This window comes from Pezoporus occidentalis, unplaced genomic scaffold (assembly GCF_034315485.1).
Source record: "Pezoporus occidentalis ecotype Australia unplaced genomic scaffold, CSIRO_AGI_Poc_V1 ctg46, whole genome shotgun sequence".
NCBI lineage: Eukaryota > Metazoa > Chordata > Aves > Psittaciformes > Psittacidae > Pezoporus > Pezoporus occidentalis.
Window position 1 is genome coordinate 7,192,102 of NW_026915791.1, and position 24,504 is coordinate 7,216,605.

Consider the following 24,504-nt stretch of genomic DNA (forward strand, 5'->3'; position numbering starts at 1 on the left):
AGTGTAATCATAACTTTTAAATACTCTCAAGTGTATTACTGTGCTCTTTGAACAGAGTGATTTGTTTGTTTTGTGAATGTTCGTGGGAGAAGCATCCATGAAGCGAAGCTTGCAAACACTGAGCACAACAAAGGCCTGCAGGAAACAGTCCTGCAGAGCAACGAGTTAAATTGTCTGATGCCTCTTGTGTTATATTCAGGCAAAGTCTCACAACGTGAAGCAGAGTGTGAAGGACAGCAAAGGCAGCACTCCAGGGAGAGCTCCAGAGGATGGAAACCAACGTGTCTATCTCTATGAAGGACTTTTGGGTAAACTATTTACTTTTTGCTTGGACAGGGTGTTTTAGGCTGAAGTTCAGGTGGAGCCATGTGTGGGGCAGACTGGAATTTTACATTCCCAGGGACTGTTTTTAAGCACTTAGTGTTGCCTATGCTGTTAGAGTAGGAGGATGCATGAGGCCATTCAGAGTAAAACCAAAGTTTTGCAGCAGAGATTGAATAAGCGTATGAGGAGATGGGTGTGAGTGGTGTACTTTGCATAGAATGTAGTTTCTCCAAGTCTCTTGCTGGTTTTGCATATAAATTCTTTCAGCTGTTGGAAAAAGGGTTGAAGAACTTATTTAGCTAAGCATGAGAGGTTAGAAATATCACTGATCTTGAAAAAAAGATCCTTCAGCTTAAGTAATTGAACAGAATACATTTGAATGCTAATGGCCTTTGAGTGTATCCTTGGATTAGGAGTATATTGACTTTTTGCAATGTATTTCATCTGTACTTGCTGTTAATCAAGAGCTCTCTCTTCCTGTGTTTTTCATCCTTTCCACTTACCGTTCCTACCTGCTTCAAATGCTGCAGGTAGGGATAAAGGATCTGTCTGGGACCAGTTAGAGGATGCTGCAATGGAAACCTTCTCTATGAGTAATAATCTTATCTTTCCACTTCTCTGTATGTTTGCTGTGATCTGTGTGTGTGTGAGATACTCCTGTCTCCCTCGGGCAGTGCAAACAGTATATGAAAGAAGATACATTCCTTAAAGAATAGAGATGAGAGGAACTTTTGTGTAAGGGCTTGAAAAGATTATGCTGTGAATTAGCATGGGACAGATGTCTTCTCTTTTATGTGTTTTTAAACCACAATATCAGTTGTGATATTGGTTGTGCTTTAAAAGTAACCTTTTTTTTAAAAGGATTACTTGTGTGTTGACTTGTGGTATTTTCAAGGAGTGGGAAGGAACAGGAATTCAAGTACTTAGCTGGAGTAAGTGGAATAAATGCTCATTTTTTGTATACATTGTACAGGCAAAGAACGTTCAACTCTGTGGGACCAGATGCAGTTCTGGGAAGATGCCTTTTTGGATGCCGTGATGTTAGAGAGGGAAGGAATGGGGATGGACCAGGGACCTCAGGAGATGATTGACAGGTAAAGTTCTTTAGTAGACCTCTTTCCTCCTCATTGCACTGGGGCTGAAATAGTATAAAAATTGATAACATACTAAGTTAAATTCTGCTGAACATATTACTGTCACTTTGTAAACCTTGTCATTTTGTCTCACTGTTCCTAAGTGAGTGTTTTGTCTGTTGGCTGGTATCTCCTGCTACTGAAATCATGTCTTCAGTTGCAACATGTATATTTTTTAACTCCTGTGGAGAGGTGATACTTCATGAGAAATGAGTAATGTAAGCACAATCACAGTATGAATGGATGGAATAGGCTAGATCAGTAGTAAAGCAAGAGATTTGTGTGGCAGGATGACTATATTCTGGAATAAAGGAAGATAATCAGTGTGTTGACATAAAGTGAGAGAATGAAATGTCTTCAGCAACTGCATCTTGAGTTTTCTCAAAATGCAAAGTCACTTACAGGTGTTTTTACTGCACAGTTTGTAGTTAAAAGAAACAAAAAGCCAAAGAGGGAACCACTCTCTAGAAATATCCATGTGGTTGCTTAAAGCTAGGCTACTTTTAGGATGCTGAACTTCACTACCTGTTTGCTTTTTTCCACCCCCTTAGCTCTGGTCATTCCCTGCTCCATCTGCCACCTGCAGCTATACTGACTGCACCTTTGAATCTCTAACTATTCTATGATTCTATGCTATCGTGTAACATGGCATCTGGAAGCCAAAACAGGAGCTTGTGATAGTTTGAAAACTGTTTTTTTCCACCATCTACTGGTAGCTTTCTGGAAAAAGAGAGTGCCTATGTACTTCCTTCATCAGTTCACTCCTGCCTTGCAGCTGTATTTAAGCTCTGAAGGCGGGTAGCTCTTGTACTGAGTTTCATGTTCCTCTTCTGGCAGGTGTAATTGTTATGGAGCTGAGACTGATCCAGGAAATGGATAAGCCCAGTGGATTACTGAGAGCTTTCCAACTGAGCAGATGTTATGTACTTCAACCAGTTAATAATTAATGGAAATGTTTAATTAATGATCTCAGTGGTTTACTGGAAAATGCCCATTCGGCTTTGTGTTTTATTTGCCATACACTTTACAAATAGTGCTCTATTTGTAAATATCTAATCATTTATATCATGATATACTTGTAAATATCTAATTCACCAAAGCACACTGCTAGTGCCTTTGAGTCTGTTTCAGATCTAGCTCTTCTTGCAGGTATCTTTCCCTGGGAGAACATGATCGAAAGCGTTTGGAGGATGATGAGGACCGCTTGTTGGCCACACTGCTGCATAATATGATTGCTTATATGCTTATGATAAAGGTGACTCCTTTCTCTTTAACAGATCACTGCTCAGATGTAAGCAGAATATTTTGTTGTTGTCTTGAAACTATGCATCTTTGTCCATGGAGCTCAGAACAGTGAAGTAAAAAAGAATGTTCTAAGCATCTCCTAATCTTAACAAAAAAATGGCTTCAGTACCTGGAGATTCTTTGAGAGATCTTGTCTGAGTTTATGCAGTTCCATGCCTACGTTCTATGCCATGGGTATGCATATACCTTGCCTTTAAAATAGAAGTGTATTATTTTTACCAGTAACCTTAGTAGCCATTCTTCTTTTTAATAGTATGAGTTAGAAATTAAATAGAGAGCATCTTCTAATCTGATTTCCTCACAGCTGCAAATTCCAAACATGGGCAGATTGTGAATTTGTGTATCAATAACTTAACATGAAATTTGCTGTTTCTGGTAAGCAACCCACTTTCTCATTCAGTGGGCTGTCTGTATGCACCTTAATGCTGCAGATGGCTACTTACAATATATTTCTTTTAGTCTGAATGATTTGTTAGGTAGTCCAAACCCTCCCTCAAAGTCACTTGAAGATCCGTCTCCTAAAATTCTTGCTACATTTAGATCCAGCTTAGGTGCATTGATTTTGCCTGTAGCAGATAGCGCAACAGTTTTCAGAGCATCTTCAGAGATGCTCAAGAGTGAGGATGGGATGAAGAACTGGGCAAAACAAGGGGTGTGGGGTGGTTTTGTTGTTGGTTGGAGGGATTTTTTTGTTGTTGTCATGGTTACTTATCCTCCCTGCTCCACACTATCAGTCTTGGGATAGAAAGTGGTGGATCTAGAATTCAGTGCATGTTATTTGTATGTAGGATTTTTTTTTTAAGCAGTTAGCATGAAAGCTTTAAGAGGCTAAAGACTGTACCCAAGGTATCTTACCTTAGGGCAGCTTCTAGTAGAAACTGCAAGTTGGAAGGCCTTCTGTTATTAGAGAGGTGAATTCTGAGCTGTAAAGGGAAGCATAATCCTCCAAACCCAACACCTTGGTATATAATTAATTTTCTTGGTTTGGGGTAGCAAAACCTAGCAGTTTTTACCTAAAAATTCCTGAAAAATGCAATGTTTTCTTTCAACTGCAAAGAACTCTTGTCAAAGGAAGAAAGGAATTTGAGTTTGTTTTCTGTGCTCCATAGCATTAAGCCATAATCACAATAGGATTAAAAAGAATGCCCAATCCAGCTTGAAGTCAGCACCCAAGCATGAGTTTACTGTCTTGAAGCCTTTAGTATCCATGGCTGATGTTCATAATAGCCTTTTGAAAGTGCTCCTGAGGCAGAAATGTTTTGCTCTGAGCTTCTCTGCAGCTCGTCTTAGGAGGATCCAGCTGCTGTTTGGGGACTATTTGCAATTGTTTGTTAGAGCCCTGGCCTAGGACTGGGAAACAGATCATGAAAGACTGAGAATTGTCAAAGATATCATGCCTCTGTGTCAGTATTTCTTGTGCTGAGGGCTGCATAGTTGACTAAATCAACTCTTTGCAGAGGAAGAGGTGGAGAAGCTAGCCTGGCAGGTAGCACTCATCATGTAAGTGGCAACATGGAGAACTGAGGCTTTTGATGTCAGTTGTTGGAAGTGCAGGTAGTGGCATTGATGCTCTTGTGCAAGACTAAGGCAGGAAATCTGTTGTGCACAGTATCAGTTGCCCAGTAGCTGGGAAAATTAGTGTGTGCACAGCTTGTGCTTGTACAGCTGGACTAAAGAGATCCTAGCATGACTGAGCTGCGGAGCAGTTGTTTTGCTGCCTTAGCAATGGAAAACGAGATATGTTGATTTTGGTAGATAGGAGGTGGCACCTGTGAGTAGAGAAGACTCTGTAACCGTCTTGATATTTGCCCTCTAGGTGAACAAGAATGATATTAGGAAAAAGGTGCGTCGTCTGATGGGGAAGTCACATATTGGCTTGGTGCACAGCCAGCAAATAAACGATATCCTAGACAAACTGGCCAATCTGGTAAGTGAACAGGGATGTATCTGTGGGAGCTACAGTGGAGGAAAAAGATTATCTCAAAATTAATCTAAAAATGCTCTGCAACACTCATTTAAACATATTACAAATAATTAAATTGAATTATTAAATTCTGCCTTCACATGAATAGAATAAAGACTGTAATTGTATCCCCTGTTTATAATATTATGCAGTTATCAATTGGAACTGCAATGCAAGTATGTATAAACATGAGTGTACCACAGCTCTATGTTTTCTTAATACCGCTTTTGAGGGTGAGAACCATTATTCTCACTATGACTGTAACAAGCGTTTAGTCTTCCATTGGCTTCCAGGTCATTATAAGACTTGTAGCTATCAGTTTCTGTATAAGACTGTTTCTGCTGTCTGCTGCCGTAGAATCATAGAATAGTCAGGGTTGGAAAGGACCTCAAGATCATCCAGTTCAAACCCCCCTGCCATGGGCAGGGACACCTCACACTAAACCATGTCACCCAAGGCTCTGACCAACCTGGTCTTGAACACTGCCAGGGATGGAGCATTCACAACTTCTTCGGGCAACCCATTCCAGTGCCTCACCACCCTCGCAGTAAAGAACTTCTTTCTTATATCCAATCTAAACTTCCCTTGTTTAAGTTTGAACCCGTTACCCCTTGTCCTGTCACTACAGTCCGTAATGAAGAGTCCCTGCCCAGCATCCCTATAGGCCCCCTTCAGATACTGGAAGACTCCTACAAGGTCTCCACGCAGCCTTCTCTTCTCCAGGCTGAACAGCCCCAACTTCCTCACCCTATCTTCATATGGGAGGTGCTCCAGCCCCTGATCATCCTTGTGGCCTCCTCTGGACTTGTTCCAACAGTTCCATGTCCTTTTTATGTTGAGGACACCAGAACTGCACACAATGCTCCAAGTGAAGTCTCACGAGAGCAGAGTAGAGGGGCAGGATCACCTCCAGAATAAACCTTGCATCCTATAATGCTCATTAAGAAGTCAGGCTAACACTTAATAAAACTAGCCAGCTTTTAATACCGCCATCACTAGGGTGGATGCAAGTTAGGCCCTTTGAAAGCTAATTTTTCAAGGTGTTTTTACATTTGGAACTTAGTTTTATGCACAGAAAGGACACAAAATGTTCTTCCAATTATTTTTGAAAAAGCAGACCAGTTTACTGCAATGTTAGTATAACCCAGACACCTCAGTACCCCATGCTGAGTATGGTACTAGTGTGAATATTGTAAGCTGTGATGACTGCGAGTCACGCTTGTTGAAACTAAACTTACGGGAGCATTTTGCTTAAGGCTTTGTCCAAAATTGCCTGAAGTCAGCTGTGTTAAAGATACTTGTTTTTTTCGTTAAGTTGTTGAAAATGCCTGTAACGTCACCTGATGGACTTTTTTTGCAGTAGATCAGGAGAAATTGGTTTCAAAGTTCATTAACGATTGCATATTTTTGTCCTAGAATGGACGGGAACTCCCTGTGAGACCCAGTGGCAGCCGCCACATCAAGAAGCAGACTTTTGTAGTACATGCTGGGACAGACACAACTGGAGACATATTTTTCATGGAGGTAGAGACAAGAATAATATTAATGCAAGTAGTAGCATTCAGTAAATAATATTAGAAGTCTTATAAAGTATTTTGTGCTCCCAGGTATGTGATGATTGCATTGTGCTGAGAAGCAACATTGGGACTGTATATGAACGTTGGTGGTATGAAAAGCTCATCAACATGACTTACTGTCCCAAAACAAAAGTGCTGTGCCTCTGGCGGAGGAATGGTCAGGAGACACAGCTGAACAAGTTCTACACAAAAAAGGTAGGCATCTTGTTTAATACACGCAATACTGAGGGAAAACAAACAAATCCTGGGTGTGCTATATTCCATGTTTAATCAGAAAATAGCATTCTCTCTCCAGCACTGGTTACTGGGCTGCAGTGGCTGTTAAACAGCACTGGCATCTGAAGCTGGCATTAGGCCTTGTCCTTTACCTGAGGACAGTAGTACAGCAGGATGTAATTTAACACCTTACGTGTGTAGCTTTTATTTTGTTTTTTTGGTTAGAAGAAGGAAAGCAGCATTAAATACTGAGTAAATTCCTACATTCTCTGCTAATATGAAAGCCCTTTTCTTCTCCTTATCGTTAATTGCAAATCTAAAGAAGTAGTTTAAACTTGCTAGGAAAACTCTTAGAACTCAGTACCTGCTCCACAATGACCAGCAAACAAAAGGTGGAGATTTGTAAATGCAAGTATTATATTGAAAGGTTATTACCTTGAGGTATATAAAGGGATTAGAATTCTGCTTCAGAAAATTCCTTTCACACAGACCAGGTCATTGTAACGCAGGTCTGAATACGAAGGGAAGGAGGACAAAAACAGTGTGCTACACAAGTTACTTGGAAAATTAATTGGATTTATCTTGGGTTTCAGATAGAAAATCTTAAACTTTTACTCGGAGATTATGGCTTAACTATTATTTGATACTAGAGAGGTGTGTTGGGGGGAAGATGAATAGATCACTTCCATATGGAAAGTCATGTGAATAACAAAAAAATAGGTTGTATGAGCATGACCAGTAACATTGATTGCTGGAAGCTAAAAGGGAGTGTTTGTGATACTGTTTTAAGGCTTTTTCTACAATAGGAACCGAGTAAACTTGGTTAGATTACTCATGGGCATGTACTAAGCCACAAACACTTCACTAGCTTGTGCTATGAAATGATATGAAAGACTTTCCGTGTCATCTTGAGAAATAAACACCATCGAGTAATTAGCTGTGGTTGAACTTCTATAGGCTTTTGTTCATTATGCACCACAAGGGGCTTTTCTTTTTGTAAAACCTTTGAATCTTGCTATTCTTTTTTCCTTAGTAATTTAAAAAATAACATTGTATCACTCTTCTTTTATACATTAGTGTCGGGAATTATACTACTGTGTGAAGGATAGTATGGAGCGAGCAGCAGCAAGACAGCAAAGCATTAAACCAGGTACAAGATTTTGCTTGTTGGAAACACCAGAAATATTTCTTGTATTAATAACTACTTTGAACATAATCTCCTTTTACTTGGAAATCTCAGGGCAGTTTGGTACATCTGTGTGTATGTAGCATCTTAAGTGTTCAACACTGAGCTAGCTGTTGGAGCTTGGAAGAGCTATCATTTTCTTCCTGCTACTGTTTATTCAGTTTAATTGGAGGAGGAGGATGAAAGACTGGATTTTCACTGAGCGTAGAGGAGGAAAAAGTGTCTTTGAAAGCTGTATTAAGAATTGGATAGTAATGTAATATTAAAAATGTGTTTGAAAGCCATTCTCCAGTGGTTCTGCACAGAGGATAATTTTCTAAAAGTAATTGCAAGAAAGCATCTTCTAACTGAACAGAATGATGCTAAAGAAAGTAGGTGAAAGTACCTAGATTGTCATCTATTAATGTCCTCTATTAAATTGTCATTGTTGTAACCATATTGACTTTTTTATTACTGAAAGAATAAAACAATGCTATACAAAATCACCAAGCTCACATGTACTTAAGACTGTGCTGTCTGTGGTATTGTGTGATTGCAGTGTCTTACCATGCAGAAATGAAATAAGGCCTTTAAAATGAACAAACAAAACCCCAATATGAACAAAATAAATATAGATTGAGATGACATCCATGTCCCTTCATGTAACCAGGATGAACTTTGTTATGATACTTAAAAACCTAGTGGTTCTCAGCATGCTATCATTAGTGAGAGGACTCTTACTTCAGTGCTCGCTGCTATTCTTAGCAGTGTCCTCTTGCTATGCACATCGAATGGAAATCATGTTTTTATTGATTTATATTTCTTTTCCCCATGCCATGACTTGGCTGACTGCTTTTTATTCTTTCTCTCTCTTTCTCTGGATATTTTTGTTTGGGGTTTTTTTCTTTGATTATTTTTATTACCATCCCAGGCCCTGAGTTGGGTGGTGAGTTCCCTGTGCAGGATATGAAAACGGGTGAAGGAGGTCTTCTTCAGGTCACACTGGAAGGAATTAACCTGAAATTTATGCACAGTCAGGTACGAGGGAAATCTATGAGAAGACTGTGAGCATGAAGCTTTTTGCAGCACGCCTGCGTTTGTGTTTCCTCTTCCCAGAGTATCAGCAAGGCCAAGTGATAGCCTGATGGGGGTAAAAAAGCATATGTATGTTTACACACAAACACATGTGCATATATAAATATATATATATAATGTGTGTAAAAATATACTGAAATTAAATATCCTCAGGAAAGTTGTAATCAACTGAAGAAAAGCATGGATACAGGCTTCAAGTTACTGTTTCTGGTGGTTTGAATTGTCTAAGCACAGAACAAATGGTAGCCAGTATATCAAGGGACAGAAAAGGTGATCATAAGTAATCTAAAGTGCCATGATGTATCACACTGTGAACATATCCTGATGCCATAAGCAGTGAACCTTAAAGCGACTGAATATTGCAGGTACAGTGTTGAAATTTGTGAAATCATCTGTAGAATTTAGTATGAAAATAAAATGGAGAAGTGGCTCTTGCTGTAATTCACAAAAATGAGTGGGCACAGAGGAAACACGACTAGAACTGTCATTTCTTCCTTTCTCTGGATGTTGTTTCTGTTGCTTCCTTTGATCCTTGTTTTTTATTTTGCTTTGTGTTTTTTTGTTTTGCTTATGATATTAAATGCATGTTATGCTAGACAGTAGAATCAGTTTTTAGGGGGGAGAGAGAGAATGTGTGTGTGTGAGAGAAAAAAAGCTTCTGTTAGTCCTCTGTGGAGTGCTTTTTCCTTTCCTCCTGACTAGACTTTTCTCCCCACACAAGCTTTGTTCTTTGAGGATACATCAGTGTAGATCCCACTGGAAGTGCACATGCATCTCAAACACACATGCTCAGAATCTTTAATACTTCTCCCAAGGTCACAGCAGCACCATGTGTCTCTGAGTTTGTATGTGCCAGTATAAGGAGTGCAGAGTTGTGAACCTCCAGTTTCCTTCTAATCTATTACCAAGGTAGAACCTGGACTACAGCTGAGCTGCTGTAGTATTTCAAGCCTACTTCCTGACTTAGTTGTAGATTTTAACTTTTTATTGGATCTGCTGAAGTTTGAAGAAGTGCAAGAGGAACTCATTGGTAGTACATGATGAATTTTCAGAGTCATTGGAAATGTCAGTCTAAAGCCTCTGAAAATTAAACCCTGGTCTTGAAGCAACAGTTTGATATCCTTAGAGATGGATGTACTAGAAATTGCTTTGTCCTGAGGTAAGGACACACCACAGGGGATATTCTGTTTGTTCCTCCTTTTTTAGCTTCTTCCAGAAGTCAAAAATGATGTTGAGCTCAAACAGTTCATCTCTTGAACAGTTTATGGACATAAGTCTTTTTCATAAACGAACAAGCAGGCACATATACTTTTGCACTTAGAAAAGACATATAAGAAGGTAGCCATATCATCATGGTTTCTTAAATGCAACAGGCTTCATCACAAGGCAAAACCACTCAGTGTTAAACACATAACGAGCACACATGCATCTGTCCAAAGGAAAAACTCCAAATCCTAGAACATACCTTTGTTCTTAAATTTAAAGTCTTTTTTTTTTCCCTGAAAGACTGGAATAACATTCTGAAATAAACTTCAGGGAAATCCAATACTGATTGTTAGGAGCATCACCAGCTGAATTGTGTACCACAGATACTGAGTCCCATGCTACCACACACACTCAGAGAGTTCTAGCTTTACCATATCCTTCCTTGCAGCAAAGAGTGCTCTGATTTGCTGTCTGTGATGAAAAGGACAGTCTGATCAGGTCAGACCCATGAAGTGTGCCAGCTGTCTCCCCCCCCTGAAGGGTTATTCCTCCTCTTCATCCCCTTCCCACTGTGGCTGTAGCCAGATGAGTTTCATTTCTTAAGATGGATATTGAAACAAATATAGTTCTGGAAAATGTATTCAGTATGTTTAATCCTTGGTCTGTTAAATTTCCATCGGCAGCTGGCAAGGGCATTCAGTACCAGTTAGTGGGCCTAAGACATATCCTTATTGTTCTTCTCAAAACAAAGTGTCTAGACAGATAACAAAAGTCAGCCATGTGAGGGTCTGTATAGAATGGACAACTGTAGCAGTTATATAAAGGGCTCCTGATAGTTGTACTATTAAAGAAAAAGTCCCCTCCAATTTCCTTACTCTGTGGAGCTAAAGAATGTTTGTATTCCTGTTCTAGCACTCATCAGCCAGTCTGCTGCTTAATAAAAGCTCTGCTATTCTAGATGAATTGTCCTTTCCACTTCTCCTATAAATTTTATGAGTTGCTCCCTAAGGCAGTTGGTTTCGGAACATGTCTATGAGCATGATGAAACCCAGGATCCTTCAGCCATTTCTGTGTTTAAAAGGGTTTTTTCTGTGTCTGTGGAATTTGTTGGCTAATTGACAAATGCCTGCAGGACTTCATCAGGCACAGCTTTCTCTTCATCTGGCTCTTCTTACTCCATATACAGGCCCTGTATATGGAGTAAGGCCCTCTTTCCAAGTACTCTTTCAGCAATGCTGCTTACTAACAGAAGGGTTTTCCATTGCTCTGCTTGGTTGGATGTCATAGAAATAATTCATTTAGAACATTTAGAACCGAGATTTCCAATTTTTTATTTAAAAAGAAGGCGTAAATAAATGTTTAAGTCTGTTCTGTCCTACCTGAAAAGATGGAACATTATGCTTTGGTATTAGAATGGTGCTTGCTTTCATGAAACTGTTTTTGAAGGCTCTTGATTTGCAGTGTGTATCCTTTCTTACTACCTTGCGAATCCTTCAGGAAATGTCTTAGATGCATGGTGGGCCAACCCATGATTGCCATGGCTGTCTTTAGTACTCACAAATGGTTTCCCCATGACAGTTTAAGAAGAAAAAATGTTCAGTTGTATCTGTGCCTATCAGATCAGAAGAAGCCCTTTGGAATAGGGAGGAATTGAGTGTCCCTGTGGCATTGGCACGTTATTCTGAGTTCACATCTCCAAATTCTGTTATAATATTGGGACTTTGTAATTCTGTCCCCATTATGAATTCATCTGTGTCAAAAATAGATGGAAGTTTAATAAAATGCAGCAGGCACATGCCCATCTACAGTAGGATCCACACTGAATGCTCTGTCTTGAAGAACCACAGTTTCCCTAGGGTAAGTAACTGTTATTTACTTTACACTTGTTTTCTGACTGAGTGAGAAGAGAGCATCTCTGTCCCTTAAACGACATAGCAAGGAATTGCCCATCAACTCAAGACGTCTTCTGAAAACGGTTAACTTACTTTAATTGTAACAAACTCACTAAATTCCCATCTCACTCATACCTCTTGTGGAAATACAGTGCTCAGACCCGAGCACTGGGGGCAGTCAAGTCTTTTAGGCAGCTTTACTGTTACCGCATAAAACAACCAATGTTTCACTTGAGCCTTTCTATTGGATTCCTGAATTTTGTTCTTTAGACCACTAGCAAAAATTTCTCACAGAAAACATCACAGAAAAAGGAAGCGAAGTGCAGCAAAGAAAGTTCTGGTTTTGATGTGTTTGCTTTGTAACTGTTCCTCAAAAGATAAGGGTTTTTTTACCAACAAAATGAATACAGAACAAGGGCAAGACCAGGGAAACAAAAAAGAAGGGGTTATGTTCCCTTGAATGTAAGCAGAAAGTAAGCTTCGTATTTTCTAAGTAACTGGGAGCTTAGGTTTTTATATTGAGCAAAAAATAGCCTAGGCCTGTTTGTCAGTTCTCTACTAATAAAAGTAACAATAAAATCCCTTTGATTTGAAAATCAGCCAGGCTGCTCAGGTATGCGGTGCAGTTACTGATCTCTACCCATACAGATAAGCCTGATTCTTTAAAACCCAACAATTTCTGGTGTTGACTTCCTTTGTCTTTCTTGGGGAGTGTGTCATCTATGGCTGCATGGGTGTTGCTAATACTGGATTCAGAGGGTTGCAGAGTTTTCCTTTCCCTTCTTTCCAAAATGACAGAGTTTCTCTAGTAACATTTTTAACAAAGGTCCTGAGTTCACGGTGTATGACATGTACAAGGCGCCGAAAATGTCAATCCAGACTACTGTTATGTAGACTTGCAAGGGTCTTTCTAGGGTACTGGACAAAGACACTGAACTATAGGGCAGTGTTACTCTCAGTGTTTCTCCTGCATTGAAAAAGAAAGTATATGGGAAAAAGGAATGTGGAATTGACTCCTTTCTGCAGCTTCTTCCATCTGTGTACTGATCTGACCTTTTTGGAGATGTGCACATAAGAAGGAACTGTTCTGTTTCTTGAAATAGATTGGATATTGAATAAACTCAATATGCTCAGAGAACTTGGTTGGTTATGCAATCTTGGCATCTACATTCTGGACTGAGAAACCTAGTCGTGCAGTGCAACTATCTTTCTTTTGGGGTTTACGTATGTAAAGTGTAAGTTTAAAGCAGGTTTGTTTTCTGAGTGACTGCTCAGCTAGCAGCAGCCCTGTGTGAAGTGAGCAAATGATAGAGGAGGGTCCAACTCTCCTGTCCTGCTTAAAGCAGAAAACTGGTACTGACAGAGGAGACAGTTACAAGAGTAAGTATGCAGATTATATATCAGAAACTGTAATAAAGAAGTCTCAAACGGCAAGTCTGTGAGGGATAAGGAAGATTAGAGGTTCCTCACTGGATTAAATTGAATACTGGATGGGTTAGGAGAATCAGTGTCAGGGTGGGAAGTAGAGTGCCCCTTACCTGCCCTCTATGCTGGAGGAGGATGCATGGAGGGGCAGAATCTAACTGGGATGGATCAGAGGCTACAAATCATGCCAAATTTGGGAGCCAGCTTTTTTCTTGTCCCCCTCTTCTGTTGTATTTCAGGTGTGTTGGTATTCTTTTTGCAATAACTCATTTGAGTGCCTGAAGGGGTAGCAATGTTGGATATGTCAGAGTTACTAACTCCTTCGTTTCTCTTCCATGCTTTCTCCTCCTGCAAGGAGCGGAAGGTACTTCATCTTCTGCTGTCTTCGCTTCTTAGCACTTTTAAGTTATTTGTTGATTTCTAGCATTGTGGCAAGTTTGTCTTTTGAATATTTATTTCACCCTTTATTTATATATTAAACTGTAAATGAACTGGTAGTGTATGCTATAACACTTCAGGTTGTATCTGCTGTGATGATGTTTTTGTTTCATTTTGGTTTTTAGTTTAAATAAAAACCCCAACAAAACCAACCTGACTAATTTGATGTTACTTTTCTTCCTGTTTTTGTAGGTTTTCATAGAGCTGAATCACATTAAAAAGTGCAATACTGTGCGAGGAGTCTTTGTCCTGGAGGAATTTGGTAATTACATTATTTTGATATTAGGTCTGTACTCACATGGCAGTAACTCAAATTTCCAGTCCTTAGCTGCACTGCAGTTTCAAAGATGGGAGAGAAATGTAGATTGCACAGAAGTTGCCTAACTGAGAGATGGGTGACTAAACATTAAACTTCACATGTTAATTTTCATCATATTAAGATTTGTGGCCTAGGTGCTTTTTGTTAATAGAGATGACGTTTTGAGTCTTCTGAAGCAAAGAAAACGGTTAAACTTGGAGGTGTGTAGGAATTTTCTGTGGTATGTTCTTTTTTCATCTGAGAAACCACATTTTTAGGTAGGATTTATAGTTGATCTTTCTCAACGGGTTAAAACTTAAACAGGAGAAGTTTAGATTGGATATAAGGAGGAAATTCTTTCCTGTTAGGGTGGTGAGGCACTGGAATGGGTTGCCCAGGGAGGTTGTGAATGCTCCATCCCTGGCAGTGATCAAGATCAGGTTGCACGAGGCCTTGGGTGATATGGTTTAGTGTGGGGTGTCCCTGCCCATGGCAGGGGGGTTGGAACTTGATGATCTTAAGGTCGTTTCCAACCCTAACTATTCTATGATTCTATTCTATGATTCTAACACACTATGTTTTCATTACAAAGAATTACTGTTAATTGCAAAGCTTCCTCTTTGCTCTGTGTGGAATTTCATTTTGTTGTACGGAGCAGAAGATATTTTGTCAAGTTGCACTTGATTTATCCTGTGGCTTTTGTTTCAGAACATCCCTGGTAAAGAGTAGAAATGTAAAGGTTAAGGAGAATAGAGAATTTGTGCTGTTTTCGTCAGGTATTGCTATAACATAGAAGCTGCCTGCGGCTGTTCAGTGTCAGTGGCAGTCATGTTGTACTTAACTAGTGTCTGAACAAAATGAGTGACTTCAGATGCAGCTCTCCAGAGGAGTGATCCACATACTTCTCTTGAAATAGTCCCCAAACCATATTGGTTTATTCTTCCACCCATCTGTGAGACATTTGTCTAGGTCTTAAGTGTTATGTATGAAACATTTCAAAAGAAGATAAAATTTACAATGTTCTTTCCATAGCAGATGAGCATCCGTACGTTGGCCCCTATTCAAAATCCAACCCAGCAGCTCCCTATACCAAGACTTGTTGTTCCTTGGTGCTGTGAATAGAATGTTCTGGCTGAGGGATTCTCTCTTAGAATATGAAAGGCATTTAATATGAGATTGCTGAAATTAGTGACTCTGACCATAATAATGTGTTACCTCCTTTCGGTGATACAAAGTTATAAGCTAGTCAGATGATAAAGCCTTTCTGACTATTGCAGTTTACTTGTCATTTGCCATAAATTAATCTCCCAGAAGTTTGGGATTTGAATTTTTAACAATTTTCCCCCATTTTCTGATAATGTTGTTTGTGGTTCAGATGGTCAGATCAGTGTATTCAAACCCTGAAAGTTTTCTAATAGTTTAGATGTTCAGAAGTTGTCTTTATGGCTTCATGGCTGTGTATTCCTTTGATACCATACTTTCACCCTGTCAGGCCTGATTCGTTTTACTAGTTACAGAAATTGCTTAAGGGTGTAAAAGATTATTGATGAGTTTTACAAAGGAGAATTCAGAAGCCATACTATCAGTTTAAAGAATGGCTTCAGCTTCTGAAACCCTTAACTTAGAAGAAATTACTTGGATCAAAGCAAGTAATTTTTGGATCATTTTGGGGAGGTTTAACTCAAAAGTATTTCTTTTAATAGTTTGTTTATATTGCATAAGAAGACAGATAGTTTAGTTAGACTTAGTTATTTCCAGTCAACTTCTGTTGATGGCTGTAATAGTATTTAGCCTCTGAATAATGACTGTAATAACTGTAAGAAAAAGAACCTTTATAACAGAAAATTTTGTAATCAAAGCCTAGTGCAAAAGCTAAAATTGTGATAATGGAACTTATGAAAGGGTAATTTTAGGAGTAGTTAAAAATAAACTGGGAGTTAGACACTACAAGCAAAGCCTGAGAAATGAAACCAATCAAATGAGAAACACCCTTCTCCCAAAATAGAGGTCACAGACAAGAACCAGTTTAAATGTACCAAGTGAGATTTACAGTTTGCTCATCCAGCTAATAAACAGAAAGAAGAAAGGAAGAAAGATGTTGCAAGGGGGTGAAACTTCTTGTGCACAGTTGAGAGACCACCTCAGAGCTGCTTTTTAACTGTTATGAAGATGAGAAGATAGTCCAACCTGTCCTTTTCAAGTGAACTTAACATGTTAATTTAATAGTAAAGAACAGCATTCAGCAATAACTTGTGTGGATTTCTTAAGTGAGGATATTTAGCTGTGTTAAGCATTGTGAACCTTGCAGTCAGATTCCGTATTGCAGGATTATAGTCTTAGAAAGGTAGAGAGCAGTGAGCATGCATACTTCAGCTTGGCGGGAAAGACTTCAGTGAAAGACTGGTTTACTTGGTTTTGCCAAGCACAAATGCTCCAAGTTCAGTGATAGCACAGCAGGGAGTGAAAGTTTTAGGTGGCAGCATGAAATTTGGCATTGTGATTTCAGAGCAGGATGCAAAGCAGATGTTCAGGAATTGCTGCCCACAAATGGAAGTGGAGATTTAAGTAAGTGAGGAAATGTAAGGCTCTTCCCTCTGGAATTTGAGTTACTGCTGCGTACTTGTGCTTTACTTTCTTGTGGTCCCTTCACCGCCGCTGCTATGAAAACCTTCATTCTCCAGCAGGTAAAGTGTTGTCCCCTGAACTCATTCTATGCTAGTGCCATATTTTCATTCACAGGACCAAAGGCTGCAGGATGGTGCTTAATAATTTACTCCCTTCATCCACTTAGCATCAACAGCATCAGGAATGTCTTAATGTTAGAAGTGCTTCTAATCTCTTAATTCGAGGCTGGGGTCTTTTTTTCTTTTTATTTTCTTTCTTCTTTTTGTATTCTGCAGCAGTAGTGCTTTCACTTCTCTGAGCATAAATCCAAACCCATTCTTTTTACTCTTCCTCAGTCCTCTCAGAAGATTTTTCCCGACTGGAATTACTGTACTTATTTATACTGACTGTGAAATGGAGGGACCTTGCCTAGGTGCTCTCTGTTCCCTCTATTCCTACTCTCAACTATGATAAAGGACTTCACAGGTTCCCTTCTCTCCTTCCCTCATGGCACAAGGTCCTTACAGCTTTCGTTTCCTGCTTTTTGAATAGTATATGAACAGTTGTATGTTATCTAGTGGGCAGTGAGACTTACACAGCTGTAAAAGTCCTACCCTAGCTGGCTGTGCATCAGCCTCAGTCCCACCCTTGTCCCCTGGTGATGTGGAGTTAATTTGGAACCATCTGCTGCCAATGGGTAAGGTAGCTTGATGTGCACCTTCTTATCCTCCCAGATCTGGTCACTGGTTTCACTGGGGCAGTGCAGCCTGGGTGTGTGCTTCCCATGTTTCTCAGTCCTTAATGTAACTGCCAACCCAAGAGAAGAGAAAATTGAACAAATGAACAAAACCATTGCTTTTTACAGTCATATTCTGTACTTCTCACTAGCTTTTCTTTCAAGAATGACATACCAAGACATAGGAGAATTAGTAGGCACTAATTCTACTACTAATTCTAATTCAAAGTCATCTAAACACTAATTTGTGTTTAGATGACTTTGTGCAACCCAGTCTGCACTGCCTGTGTTTGGCCCCATAGAGTGTGATCCATCCCCTCTCCAGCGTTTAGCTGTGTCATATCATAGAAAAGGTGACATGTGCATGAATAGGTTTTGGTGTGGACTTTTCCTAGTTACTCATACTGAACTCATCTGCCTCTGTTTCTTTTCTTGTCACTAGTACTATGTGTAATAAAACATTTACCCTTCCTCTACAAGCCTGGTATGATTCGGTTTTGCATAATTTCTGTATTGCTTGTTCTTAATCTTTTTGATGTGACATAGAAATTTCATGGCAAATTTCAGCCATACTGGAAAAGGAAGTACCCACAGTTGGTCTTGCTGTTCCACTGATCTTAACATTGTAAATTTGCCATTTGTATGTTCTTAGTGTGGTCTTTGTTCTCTTCTGGTGATTTCCCATGGTATCTGTTCACAACAACCTTTGTAGACCAAGCGTGGGTCAAAAGCAGAGTTCAGATGCATTGTACACCAATGGGATGGTTACAGTTTGCTTTTTTATGCGTTCCACAGTGAGAATGAAAGGCAAAGTTTATTCAGCTCTATTTTGCCTCTTTCCTTCCTGTTAGTCTGGGGCAGTTCATGGGAACAAGATTAAATCTTCTGGGTAATAAGTCTGGTTTTTATTCATCAGTGCCCTGATCATCTTTATCTATGAAGTCTTACAGAAATCAGCAGGTATTTTAAGAATATGTGTGACTGAAATGAGTATTCTATTTTAAGCCAGCTTGTTCAAAAGCAATGACCGTTTTCAGTGAGTATATCAAATAACAACCATCACACACATCTGAGACAGGAGAAAGAATGTCTTGAGAAACTTGAAATAGAACTAGGAAAGAGTCTTCCAGTTCAGAAAATTTCTCTTTCATCTCTTTTTCTTTGTTCTGGATTTCAGTAACTAACTGCAGAGTGTCCTCTGTAATGAGTGTCCTCTGTTGAGATCTGGTATTTAGCAGAGAAGGATTCAGATATCTGAAGGATAAAATCTTTGGGAATCACATACTGACAGATTCTTCTGGAATTGTTGGTTATTGTTTTATCACAGTAGACATTAGGCATATTTTGTCATTAAGCATACTTTGTCATTCATTTTGCTCTCTAGCAGGAATAAGTAGTATGAGAAAAACTGGAGTCTCTAAGAACCATCAAATACCTGCTATGTCTTTCCAAACAGAGACAGTGGAATATTTTTGCCAACCTGAGTAATTTATCATGACATTACCAGTATCTTCAAGGACATATTTAATATAAATGAAGAGAAGGAAGCGTATCTAGAAGTAAGGGATAGTGAGGTGCCCTGTACCTGCACCTGCTGTCTGTGTGCATCCCTTCCCTTTCCTATGGGAACATTGTGCTATTGCTTTCCCCTTTTCCTCTCGTTTTTTGAACTTTTTGTTTTGTCTCTTGCCCGTCCGGTTTTAGTTCCTGAAACTAAAGAAGTGGTGAGCCACAAGTACAAGACGCCAATGGTGAGTCAACTCTGATGCTTTCTGGTAGTTCTTTAGAGGATATATCTTTACGTTTTCATGTGTTGAAAGAATGACACTGAGATTGCGGGATTTGCAGTGCTAATACTGCAGTGAAACACTAGCTGCTCTTTTATGATTGTTTTCCTAAAGGGAAGACAACAAAAATTGGTGATTGTTGTTTCTATGAAACTAGAAGTACTCACAGGTAGTGCAAAAAAGCACAGTTGCTTTTGTTAGGATAGATAAAGATGCAAGGTCTTAGCATGAATTTAGCACAGTAAGAGTTGTTAAGACAATGTAAAACACAATCCTTAATCTACAGAAGGGAGATTGGTTCTCAGGCATAAAACAATTGCTGACTGAGTTTATGAAAACTTCCCATTTACTCCTGAAAGACAGCATTGAAATGCAAGAGACCTGTAGAAGTATTGATTTCCTCCCATGTTGGAAAACCCATTGCTGTGGTTTAGTGCTCAGTTTTTATAGCATTTTTTGGACACCAGCAGTTGACACTGGTAGTCAGCACTTTTACGCAGAATAGTTCAATGATCAGGCTTATATGCATTTATGAGGAAGAAATAGAAACAAGTGGTTATCATCAGAACTGAAATTTCTTCAGTTACTTAATGTCTGAAGTGCATCACATGCATTTGATGGTTGCATGGAACTCATAGTCCTTCAAGAGTAAAAAATTGAAGAAATTAGCAATGTTTTAGGAACAAAATGCTTAGAATATATGTAATTTAAGAAGCAGATAGCTGTATCTTTTAATAAGAAAAACCAGCTTAGTGCAAATTAATGATATTTTACACAAGTGTTTTGGCTTGTACTATAATACAACAAAACAAGTGGTTATTCTTGTTACCTTTACAAAGTAATAAATGTCAGTTTACAAGGCAAGAATTTTTAAGATCACCAGAACAGCCAATATTAGAACTGGGATATAAACGAAGTCCAAGTCTTACCTTCACTGAATTGTGCTGCCAGACATGTGCTAACAGGGGATTTCCTGTTAAACAATAGCACACTTAATTGTTTAAAAGCAATAATGGTAAATCATGATGATGCTATGTGCAACCCTCTGCGTTAAGGCAGTGACAAAGTTGCTTTGCTGTTCATATGAAACATGCAATGTTGGGTTGTGGTTTTGTTGCTTTTTTACCATTAAAAAGTAAAAAAGAGAGAAAAAGCTTGTGTTACATATGGATTTACTGGCATTGGTTAACAATGACAAGGATTACCAGTCCTTGTACTTTTGAGAATAAAAAGCTAGTTGTGAATAAGGAAGAATCCCACCATCTCATGAGTTAAGGTAAAGTACTGGATGTTTAGTTGTAGACTCTTTTAATTCAACCCCTCCCAGAAAAAAAAAATGAGTATGTAACTTCATACAACAGACCAAAGGCAGATATGTAGGATGGTTATTTCTAAAGCCAGCTAGCCAACTTTCAAGCTTAGCATACTGTTCTTAAAAATTATTAGAATCATACTATCAAGCAACTAATGTTTTTATCCCAAAGGAGGTTTTATAGTTGTTACAAGGCTTTTTTTCTCCATCCATCTCAATCAGAAGGTAGTATGGGACACTTTTCCCTGATTTTTTTGCCTGTAGCCAGGCATGCAGCTAAATACAAAATGTACAGTGGATTTTGTAAAACACTAGATCATCTGAATATCATTATCTCCTTTTCTAAATTGTTCTAGGCTCATGAGATCTGCTACTCCGTGCTGTGTCTCTTCTCTTATGTGGCTGCAGTTCGTGGAAAAGAGGCAGAAAACAAAAGCAAACCACCTCGACCAGTTTCCAGTTGATCCTGATATTGGAAAATACCTACCCTTTGGCACGTTGATAATGCAGTATTCCCCTTTTTACTGCAGTTTCTGGAGCTCACCTTATTGTCTTCTATGAGAACTTGATTATTTATGTATGATCCTGCAAGTCTTTCCCCATAGAAAAACCTAAGACTTCACTGCTCAGTCTCCTTCTGAATTCGTTCTTTATGGAGTTTTTCTATCAGCTGTTAATCAGACAGTTTTGAGCATCAGTATCCAGCTGTGAGTGACCTATTCTGGCCATTCCGTTGGAATTCCCTTTTTCTTAAGATGACTAATGGCTTCAGTTTGGATGTTTTTTGTTTTTAGTGGCACTTGTTACAGGTTAATCACTCTACAACTGCAGGCTTCTGCTTTCAGCTTCTCTGGTGTGTGCACAGTGGAAGCAGTCTGATCCTGCATGTTGTTTAAATGTTGTGTTTTTATTGTTTTCCTTCTGTGTTGTTCATTTTTAACCACCAACATGGTGTTCTTATCACATAGTTCTTTCAGATCCTTTTGGGAGAGATGAACAGTTACAATAGTCTTAAAACACCATGTGACAGTTGAAGTTTGGCTATTAAATTGGTCCATTTGTGGATATGACTGGTATTCCAGTGGGAAAAGGAGAGAGAAACTTTGCAGGCAGTATATTGTGAAAACCCCTGCCACCTCATGGATTCTGTGGATTTTCAAATGCGAGTTTAGGTAATATTTATAGATTTATCCCAGCAGCAGAGCTGGCAAATGCATATAAGCACTACCAAAAGCAGTTAATCGCAGGGGTTAGAAAATGCGTAAGGAAGTGTAAAACTTGGAAACATTACTGACAAAAGCACCGGGCAGATCCATGTCTCTCTGGGTTTGTATCACCAGATATTCCTATGGCTATTTGGTGAACATGTTCAAAACCCAAAGGATTATTCTATGTCCAGATTTTTTAAGCTATTGCCTTTTTTTCCAATCTCTGCCTGTATTTCTTGCAAATCCTGTGTTACTGTATAATGAAACTCCTGCAGTTAAAACTATCCGTCACATTCCTTATTTTAAGTAGGCCGAATGTGAATGTTTTTTGCATCCTGTTTTTGTTCTTGAACTAACTGCACTTGTCTGGAAAGGTCTCAGGATGCTCAAAGCAGAGACTGTCTAGAGAGAAATTGTTACATGTAAAATACCTGGAAAAAATGCTCTGATGCAAACGGATGTATTGTATGTTTTGACATAAAATTATGAGTAAATGCACCCAGAAATAACCCTTAGTCAGGGTATCTACTGTTTTGAATGGAATATACTAGTAATGGGTGAGGAAATGATGTAAATATTATAGTACCACATCTATTTATAGAAACTGTACAGCTCTCTGAATGTGAAAATAAAATGTCATTCAACCAGCACCTGGTTTTCTTCCTTCTGTCCTCTTCTATTGATGTAACTTATTCTGAAATTAATGTAATTATATACAAAATACATCATACACATGTGAAATAATGAAAAAGAGAAAACTGTAAGTAGAAAATCTATACTTTTTTTCCACGTAAGCAGTTGAAAGTTGTTTTGTTGGGTTGTTTTTTCTTGTATCATAACATGAATGTGATTTGTCTTTTTAAAAAGGTGTCTGAAAAACATGACTAGGGAGAACAGACACTGATGAAATACTGACTTTTTATGCACACGTGCATATAGAAGCAACATGTAAAGGATTTTTCATCCTTTCCTAATATGAAGGCAAAACTGAAATTGCCAAACCCTGAAATTAGCCTGTTTTGTTATTTTCTTTCTTTTTTCTTCCAACACTGCAAGTCTTCTTACAGGAATATCTGAATTTTTAGCAATTGCTGTATTGTTGATACTACTGTATTACAAGTACAGTTAGAGCTTAAATCACTTTGGCTTACAATAGATGTTCCATTTACTGCAATACTGGGTCCCACTTAGGTAGACATTTGTAGTTTTTAAGTTGTGATTACTGTAGCAGGCCTATTAATATTCAAACCATTAACTTATAAGGGGGAGATTCAAACCATTAATTTACTCAAACCATTAACTTATAAGGGGGAGATTAGAGTTTAAAATCATTAAATGCACAGCATTGCTTACTATACACAGTTCCCTTTCTCCCCCTGTAGAAGCTGTATTTTTTCAAGTTTATTTTTCTGTGACTTAAAGTCATAAATTGCATAAACTTCTGTACACTATACTGCTGAGAAACTTCAGTCCAGGATAAGACTTTCAAAGCACTTGATAGCAAAAAGGGCCCTCTGCCCCTTTTGATGCAATACTTTTCAAGAACATGTGGCTGAATAGTTGCAGCACTTGTTAAGTAGCAAAGAAGAATCAGCAACAACCTCAAGTGCACTAACACTGAGCTGGTCTTTAGGTGAGAGCAACTGTCTTGGCTTCAAAATTGAAGTGTACAAAACCTTTCATGCTGATGGTGACTTGGCGGGTGTCCTGCTGACGGTGGGAATGTATGTATTCACTTGAGACAAAGGCAAGCTGTGTAGTGTTTCCACTACTAAAGGCACAGTGATATTCTGGGCATACCAAATGAAGATCAGATTTAAAAGTGGTATAAAAGTGTAAGTCTTTTGAAATACAGTCATCATGAGAGGTACATAAAACCTGGAGGAAAAAAAAGGAACAGTGATTTGCAAGTGTTTTGTGATGTCCCAGATATTTTGATCTTTAGGTAGGAATTCCTTAGCAGTAGTAAGAACTTTGAGGGTTCTAAAGCTTCCAGAACGAAACGGAAGACTAATAGGTAATAATAACTAGTGCTAGGCGGCTTAGAACAAAAGGAGTAATTTGTTTTTACCACTAGGAGGAGCCTGTGCCTCAGGTTTTAAGTATTTCAAGATGACAACCTTTTTACTTTAACACTTGTGCTATTTGTCACTAATGTGACAAAGCTTTATGAACTTGCCTTAAAACTTACAGTGTTTGCTCATCAACAAGTTTATTTTTCTGCTACAACTTGTTTGTGCAGGTTGGTTTTCGAAAACATTGTTAAGTGATCTCTGCAGACGCTGGGGTTCGTGACTACTCCTTATGGCAGTTTTAAAGATGGTTACTAATTTATCTGTTTTTTTGGATCACAGGTCTTCATCGTGATGTTCTAGAAAGATGCCTTTGATTTGTTTGTGAATGCAGTCAGTTTCTAATATGAGTGGGTGCACATTTGAAAGATTACAGGTTTTAATATCAGTGCCGTAACAATGGTACTTATTAAGTGATATTTATTAAAGATATATGGAAAAAACTTTGTTGGAGGAAAAAGTTCATTACTTTAAGGAAATCATTGTAAAATTTTCTTACACCCTGCTTCCTGACTGCAGATAATCCCTACCCTTCTACTTTGACACTTTCATGACAGCAGAGAAGTTCATCTGGGTATTCAAAAGCTAAATTTCTAGTAAATGTAAATCATGAAGAATTTTGATTCCAACTAAAATTATTTCTTAGTGATCAAAGTGGATGAAAAAAACATGGGTCTGATTCTAAGCCTTCTTAGGAACCTTGGTGTTGCAAAGATACTGCAGATATTTATGCCAGAGGAGGGCTTTT

The 24,504-nt window shown here is 38.7% G+C and overlaps 1 protein-coding gene across 23 annotated transcripts in view; it reads left to right on the forward strand.

The window, feature by feature from the left end:
- Positions 1 to 22,334, forward strand: part of MADD (MAP kinase activating death domain) — a 71,383-nt gene extending 49,049 nt beyond the window's left edge. For 15 of the 23 annotated variants that reach the window (XM_062635862.1, XM_062635860.1, XM_062635865.1 and 12 more), the window contains 12 exons: positions 200 to 308; positions 855 to 917; positions 1,298 to 1,418; positions 2,607 to 2,712; positions 4,579 to 4,689; positions 6,142 to 6,249; positions 6,333 to 6,497; positions 7,596 to 7,668; positions 8,615 to 8,721; positions 13,932 to 14,001; positions 19,082 to 19,128; positions 20,833 to 22,334. In XM_062635862.1, coding sequence (XP_062491846.1) covers positions 200 to 308; positions 855 to 917; positions 1,298 to 1,418; positions 2,607 to 2,712; positions 4,579 to 4,689; positions 6,142 to 6,249; positions 6,333 to 6,497; positions 7,596 to 7,668; positions 8,615 to 8,721; positions 13,932 to 14,001; positions 19,082 to 19,128; positions 20,833 to 20,940 — 1,188 coding nt within the window. In that variant the 3' untranslated portion in view covers positions 20,941 to 22,334. The remainder of the gene's footprint in view (positions 1 to 199; positions 309 to 854; positions 918 to 1,297; positions 1,419 to 2,606; positions 2,713 to 4,578; positions 4,690 to 6,141; positions 6,250 to 6,332; positions 6,498 to 7,595; positions 7,669 to 8,614; positions 8,722 to 13,931; positions 14,002 to 19,081; positions 19,129 to 20,832) is intronic. The other 8 variants (XM_062635869.1, XM_062635872.1, XM_062635874.1 and 5 more) reach the window with 2 other exon arrangements.
- Positions 22,335 to 24,504: the final 2,170 nt, after the last annotated feature.